The sequence below is a fragment of the Tenrec ecaudatus genome, chromosome 5 (assembly GCF_050624435.1).
Source record: "Tenrec ecaudatus isolate mTenEca1 chromosome 5, mTenEca1.hap1, whole genome shotgun sequence".
NCBI lineage: Eukaryota > Metazoa > Chordata > Mammalia > Afrosoricida > Tenrecidae > Tenrec > Tenrec ecaudatus.
This window is the reverse complement of record NC_134534.1, coordinates 157,438,121-157,445,827: the sequence shown is the minus strand read 5'-3', so window position 1 is coordinate 157,445,827 and position 7,707 is coordinate 157,438,121. Positions and strand designations below refer to the sequence as shown.

The window sequence follows — 7,707 nt, the reverse complement described above, 5'->3', positions numbered from 1 at the left end:
AGGATCAACCTAGAACCCCCCAGGGGGATGAATAATGGAAAAGAGGGTGAGGGGTGACAGAGGAAGATGTAAGATATGGAAATAATAATCTATAACTTATCAAGGGTTTGTGAGGGAGGGAGTTGGTGGGGAAGGGAGGGGGAAGAAATGGGGAGCTGTTATCAGGGGCTCAAGTGGGAAGAGAATGCTTTGAAAATGATGATGGCAGCATATGTGCAAACGTGCTTGACACAATGGATGAATGTATGGGTTGTGATAAGAGATGTAGGAGACCCCAATAAAAGTATTTAAAAAGGAAAGAAAGCCCGTGTCCTTCTCAGGTTTAGCTCTGGTAAAGAAGTGCCAAGATACGTCAATCTAGGTTGTATGTCCTATAATATTAGGTTCCATCTCTGATAATACTTTCTCTATTTTGCTAACAACACAAGATCACATTTGCCCCTTCCATGATACCCTGGTCAAGCTATGAAATGCAGTATTTGGACAGGCCCTAAAACGGTAACCACTTTCAGCTTTCGATGGGTCTCTCTGTGTACCCATAATAATGCCTTACTTTCTCTTATCTCACAAGCTTATCACATCATGCATTTTCCTAAACCTCTTGAAATACTTTTAGGAACATTCACGTAGTAAATTAATAAACAAAATGTCCTACACAGGTGACAATATGCTATTATCATTGAGTAAATTTTCAGTTCATTAACCAAATAATTAATTCATCATTGACTCATCCTTGTTGCTGCTCATCCTTTGACCCTCTTTCTGGTATTTGTGATTTGCCAAAACGTGGGCATACTTTCAGAAACTCACTGCCACAGAGTCTATTCTGACTCCCAGTCCCCCTGTAAAGAGACTAACGGTGACCCGGCGGGGCCGAGCTGCCTCTGTGTGTTTCTGAGCCTGTTACTCTTCCGGGAGTAGAAAGCCTTGTCTTTCATCTTTGGAGGGCGTGATGACTTAGAAATGATGACCTGGTTAGCAGCCCGATGCGTAACCACTACTCACTCTACCAGGGTTCTCAGGACCCTGACAAAACGCAAAACACCAAACTCACTGCCACTGAGTCAATTCCAAATCACAGCCAGGGTCAAGGTCGAAATGGTCCTCTGAGTTTCTGAGAATCTTTATGGGAGTGGAGAACCGTATCATCCTCCCACGAGGCCTCCATTATTGGGACCCTTCCAGTGGGTTATTGTGAGGCACTTAACAACCTGACTTGGATGACTACCAAGGATTGACATCGGCATCTTCAGTATTATGAAAATAGTATTTATCATGTCGGTTGCTGCTGGCTACTATGTAGCAGTGTCCATCTCTCAAGAAGCGTCATCTCTCTTCCATAACACCAGCCGCTCATGTCACTCTGTCCTCCAGGCGGGTCCGTATGGGAATTTCAATCAACCAGAGCTTGAGAAAGCAATGCCTACTATATGGCACCCACCACGTTAGGCATTCGGGATTCACAGAAGGGTGGGATGTGCTATTTTCTAGGAGGCCAAGAGGGAAGCCAAACCCCTACAGAGCCAAGAAATAGCAGTCAACACATCCGGGAACCCAGCAAAATGAAGGGCAGAGCGGGAGTCAATTTGGTCCTTTCCGCAAGAGACCAGCAGCCCAGGCCTTCAGCACACTGTGCTTTCATTCTCGGCCCACTTTCGGCCCACCGCCCCCACCCACCACACCCCTCGACACACAGCACTACCTGGGTTCTCTGCACACCCAGAGGGGCGATGTGCGTCGCGTAGGGCGTAGCTGGCACGCTCCCCCCAGCGAGGAGGGTGAAGGCAACGAAGGAAGGCAGCCATGCGCAGCAGGAGGTCCTCTGCCCCGGACTCCTCCCACTTCCCAGGCGTCCTCCGGCAAAGCTGTGCCCACGTAAGAAATCAGAGGGGAACGCAGGACTGAAGGAGGCAGCGGAAGTTACTCGCCTGGCGGTCTTAGTCGTTGGTGTAGTTCAGAACTGACTCTGGGGCAGTCCTGAAAGCCCGCTAGGTCGCTTTTCCGTTGGAGAGGTTACTTTCGATGCCAGTTCTAAACACAGGGCTGAATGAGGAGAGCGCTTAGATAAAACTCACTCCATCCCTGAAAGTCTGAGGTCAAGTGTAGTGGCAGAGGGAAGTCGTCCTCAGACACGCGATCCAGGCTCTCAGCTGAGCCACCGCTTTGAGTGGAGAAATCCCCATCAGCCTTCTGAGAAACAGCTCCTCGGGGGTAGCGGATACTGTCAATCACGGCAGGATCGAACTACAGTAGGACACCAGAGCACATTCCTCATGAGGCCAATCGCAATCATGTGATCCGTATCACAGGCTCTTTGTCTTGGCTGCTTATTTTGGTCAGAGAAGTAACTTTAAAGACTGAAAGGCAAAAGTAAGCAGCAATTGACAGTAAGCAATACACGCATGCTGCCTGGGGGACTGGCGATGCCATCGGCCTGAAGGCCTCGCTCCACAAGAGAACACTTTGTATGGTGGAATATCAAACGTTTTACATTAAGTGTAGGAATCACGCATGGAGAATTGAAGGCTAAAAAAGTACTACGTTGCTTGAGCATCCCACCAGCGACATGACTTCTTCCAAGGCGGCTAGTCTTAGTGCATTAAGAAGTTCCAGATGGTCCAGAGGATGCATAATTATGATTTTTCAACCAAGTGACCAACCAACCATTGTCTCCCAAGAACTCGGCCTTGTTCCAGAGGCCCTAGAGCAGTGGTTCTCAGCCTTCCTCAGGCCGCGACCCTTTCATACAGTTCATGTGGTGGTGACCCCCCAACCATAAAATGATTTTTGTTGCTCCTTCATAACTGTCATTTGGCTCGTGTTATGAGTCAGGCGACCCCTGTGAAAGGGTCCTTTGGGCCCCAAAGGGGTCGCGACCCACAGGTTGAGAACCAAAGTCCTAGAGAATGTAGGGCATTCTACACACACACACACACACACACACACACACACACACTTTAAAGTAGGCCCGCCTGTGCAGGAACAAATCCCTTGGCTACTACTTCGTGTTTGACCTGCCACAGTCAGTGCAGCTGTCTGACCCCCTGCGGGCCTGTGGGGAACCACGGCTGGCAAAACTGATCGTTCTGTGCAGCCGCACATTGATCTAGTGCACGCCGTCCACGGTCACACACACACACACACGCGCGCGCGCGCGTGCACACACACACGCGCGCACACACGCGCGCACACACACACCCACGGCCCGGCTGTGAGCAGAGGGCGGTCGTGAAGGGAAAGACCGCGAACAGTGAGGCTCCACGACAAAGGCACGGCAGACTGGTGACTCCTCTGTGTGGATTTGAGTCCTACCGCTTTCCCGGGATAGGGAGCCTTTCCCAAAGTCACAACAATGACCAGATGTTAGGCATAAGGCGTTTGTGCTTTTGCGATGTTGTCCAAAGAACGAAAGTCCATTTGGGCTGGAACACTCAGCTAGCTCTACTTCCTGCTCTGGGAAAGGTTCCGGAGTTCAGCTGGTGTAAAGTGTTTGCACGCAGGACTCACGCTTACTCTGTGTCCCAGCCCTCGCAATGATCTGTGCACCTCACAGCAAAATGTGAACAAATATATTGAGATATATTTAAAAGAATTAAAAAAACATTTCACAAAACATTTGTTGCCATAGGAATCTTTCAGCGATAAATGCCCACATCAAAATTTAAACATCGTTCAAAGTATGATTATCTGTACTAATAAGTTACGCAACAAATTATGTAAACAGAGTCAGATACATTTCACCGTAGGCGTCACTGGCCTTGCTGCGATGGAAGCTGCCCCCGTACATCTCTCCAGGGACCAATTAAGAAACCGCTATTTCCAGCAGAGCAACAAAAATAAAAGCTTTATTTGTTCATTTGAATATAAAACAGGCGTTATCACAGATGTACAAAGCGTACTGGTGGTTTAACATACAAGAAGGTGCTGTCATTTGCACATAAAAATTTTGTTTGAAACTGTGATTGGCTGAGGACTGGATTCCTCTAGCCCGTCACCGCACTCCATGAAATAACGCTGCTAATGCTCAGCTGATCAAAGGGACCATCTTCCCTGGGGTAAAGTGTCAAGCAGGATTAAATAGATACATAATAAACAAGCACCATGAGGAATCTGCCCCTGTTGGATTAGGTTTGTGTTTCAATGTTCATTGTGTACCCTCTCTTTGTGCAAGTGATTACACGGTTTTGTCTGACTTCAAAAGCACAAGGTCACAAGACAAACATTTTATACATTCTCATGAATGATTTATCTACAGTACAATTTCTAATACAGAACAACCCTTCCTTATTGCTGAAACTGGTGGTACTTAAGTGGCTCCTTCCCCCTTTTCTTGCACAATTACACTTCCATCCCAGTCCACCATCTCTCTTGAACCTAAACGCTAACATCAGAGATGACAGGATGCAGACAAGATCTCTTCTTAACTGCGGAGCAGCATTTCCCTCCCTTGAATGTCAAGTTGATATGTGAAGGCAAAAAGGATGCTTGGAGTGACATCTAAAGTGAGCTTTGCTTCCCGACGTGGGCTGGCCGTCACGAGTTCTCCTGCACACTGCGAGTGTTTCATAGTCAGCATCTTCTCTGAAACCTTAACCCAACTCTCCCTTCAGTAAGGCGGGTGTGGATGTGTGAAAATGCTTATGTTCCTGTGTGTGGCGGGGCTCTTTCCCCTTAGGAAGCGGAAGAGGGTAGGAATGTGTGTCGGTAGCACGTAGAGAAATATCCATATGCAGCAAATGAAGTCAAATACTATCTATGCATTTTTAATCCACTGATTTGTGGAGATGGGGGTAGGGTGGGAGGCACCACCCCTGTGGACAAATGAAGAAATGTGCTCCTTCAACTAATTCAAAACAATCAGCTTTGGATCCTAGAAGTCAAATAAGACTTGGCTTTTTCTGTCTTTCTTTTTTTAAGTAAAGGGCTTACTGCTGGCTGCATATAGCAAAGGCAGACACAGACATTGCTGATGATATAATGGAAAAAGGATCTACATTTTGCCCAGCAGCAATCATAGTCATGCACATCCAGGAATGAAAGCCACTGCAGGACCATCTCGGGGCAAATAGACAAGAAATCACTGGAGGAGTGATGACACCTCTTTCTTGGTGGGACCAGACAGGCCAATTCAGTTGAGAAGGGGACAGGCGAGCTCTGGAAGCTAAAGAGAATGTGAGGGGCTGTGGCAGCGGAACAGAAAGTAGGACGTGTCGCTGATCCACAGGTGGTGGAGATGAAGGCAGCGGTGAGGCGTGCGCTCCGATCCAGTCAGGAACCTTGGTTTTGGTGAGGCGAGATCTGGGGATTTGGCTTATGGCCAAGGCTGGGGAACCCCAGAGACTAGAGGTTCTCACACGGCTGCTTGGGCTGCAAGGTGAGGTGACATCACCTATACGAGTCTTTTCCCTTAAAGCTGTCTGGACACTGTGGCCACGCCACACAGTAGACATTTGGGGGTGGGGTGGGTGGGGAATCAGTGCACCCCAGTGCACATGATCATGCTGTTCCTTTCCACGCCAAGAACCAAAGAAAAGGTGATACAAACAAAAACGATGAAAATATTGTGCAACAAATTCTTGCAGCTAAGAAAACAGTGCTATTCAACAACCGGCCTTTCCTAAAGTCTATCAAATGTAGTAAGCACATGCCAGCAAAAAGTCATTCCTTGCCCCCACAGCAACGGAGAGAAACAAAAATTAGTGCACATTTACCCTTCAGTCCCTTCACCATCTCTGAGAGGGCAGTCTGCGCTTGCTGGGCTCGGGCATCTAGAAGAACCGCGGAGATGGGGCTCCCAGCAAGCTGGGCTTGCGCTCCTCCGCCAAGCGTGTGTGAGTAAGTCACTCAGTTATCTACAGGACAGTGAGGGGACATCATGCAAGTGACAAGTTCTGCATTTTAAACTTTAAAATCTCCTTTGTTTTCATTAGTGAATTTATATTTCATATATATAGATATTTGTTGTGATACTATCCACGCAAGATAATACAACACTTTTTTTATATTAGCAAACATTACAAGACTTTAATATTCTTGAATGTTTTTTTCTCTTTTATACTTCTAAAGAGATCAAAATAAATTAAACGTTTTGTACATAATTACATATGAAGAAGTTAACTTATTTTATCTTTTTAGTTTAGTACAAAGATATCTGCAAGATAATCGCCGAAATATGCCTTATGTATAATTTCTTCTCTCTATGCTAACATCAAAGGCAGTAAAGGTGCCTTTGCTTCTTCAGCACACCTGTGACAGAGAAAGCAGCTAACCTCTAATTGGAAGGTGCTATTTGGAAGGTTTTCTCGGCCTTCAAAGGATGAGCTCGAGCACTGGCTGAAATTAGTAACAGATCCATGTCATTAAGAATCCATGACACATTCAAACGAAGAAAAACAATTCTTTGTCACAATACATAAATCGTTTAAAATAACCCATCGGGAGGGCAGAATATGTTTTAATTGCTATTTCGGCGTAACAAAATACAATGCCACATTTACCAAGAAAGCACTTATTATTCAATCATCAAAAAAAAAAAAGGAAGAAAAAAAAGTTTTTGAAATGGGCTTTTCCAACAAACCGAAGGCAGTAATCCCAAAGTCCTTCTGCGCTAAATTTAGTGGTAAATTCACATTTCACATTTCATTTCCATGCCAATCCCGACTGCTGTGGAAAGTTGTCCTCATCATCACACCATCACAATGACAAAAGGTCCGACTCTGGTGAATGTTGCCCTTGCATCTGCACACTTTTAGTGGACACTGAGAAAAAGGTTTACATCTCTAGAAAAGTCCACAGAAGTCAAAGAGACAAGACTACATGTTGTAGGCCACATAGATGGGGTCAAGCTGGTCGGCCAGGAATCCATCTCGCAGGTGCATACGCTGTTTCTCTCCACGGGAGTTGATAGGAATGACACCAATGTCCACCACCACCACCACGCCCACAATCAGGTAGTGCTCCTCGAGAACCACGTTGGTCACTAAGGGAACCAGGTCCAAAGCTTCTTGTTCTGATCCATCAAGCTCCACCACAACCACCAACAAATTCGTCCAGGTAAACACAGCGCTGAAAGAGAAAACACCCACGGAACGGTGACTTGTTAATTCAACGAGTAGAGAGGAGCCTCTAACACCCCATCTTGCTCTTTCTCAGATCTTCCTAATTATTTCAGATACACGTCTGTGGTCTGGTCATCCTTGTGTCTCTGTTAAGTGAGTCAACATTCCCTGCAGAACTACGCTGGCGATGTAAAAAGCATGTTGATATTTTCCACTGGATTTCACACATAGGGGCTTGCTTTTTCACGTGTTTTCTTATGTTTGAAAAGTCATATTCCTATAGAAGCAGAAGAGGACTTTTATCTCCTTAGGAGGTGCTGGCTGGGTCAGGCGTCTACGGCTCAGCTCTGCCTCCTGACTGCTGATTCCCTAATAGGTGCATTCCCCAATTACAGAGTGCTGTGCACTTGCCCTCACCCTGACCCTCTGCATCTGTTTCTAGCTCCCACTCTGTTGTGGTGCTTGCCGGAGAGGTGAGGTATGGGGGTGCTCTGGATTATAGCCTTCCTCTTGACCTCTCGCTAAATGGCTCAACTCTGTCATATAACTCTGCAGACCCTGAATACTAGAGGTATACGGCATTTCTCCACAACATATGGGGAAGACCCACCCGCACCCCTGATATTCCGCTCTGTCTCTTGGTCAATGA

At 46.5% G+C, this 7,707-nt stretch overlaps 1 protein-coding gene across 4 annotated transcripts in view; it reads right to left on the bottom strand.

Moving 5' to 3' along the window:
- Positions 1 to 3,816: 3,816 nt before the first annotated feature.
- Positions 3,817 to 7,707, bottom strand: part of DIP2C (disco interacting protein 2 homolog C) — a 521,839-nt gene continuing 517,948 nt past the window's right edge. For all 4 annotated transcript variants that reach the window (XM_075550143.1, XM_075550144.1, XM_075550145.1 and 1 more), the window contains one exon: positions 3,817 to 7,065. In XM_075550143.1, coding sequence (XP_075406258.1) covers positions 6,813 to 7,065 — 253 coding nt within the window. In that variant the 3' untranslated portion in view covers positions 3,817 to 6,812. The remainder of the gene's footprint in view (positions 7,066 to 7,707) is intronic.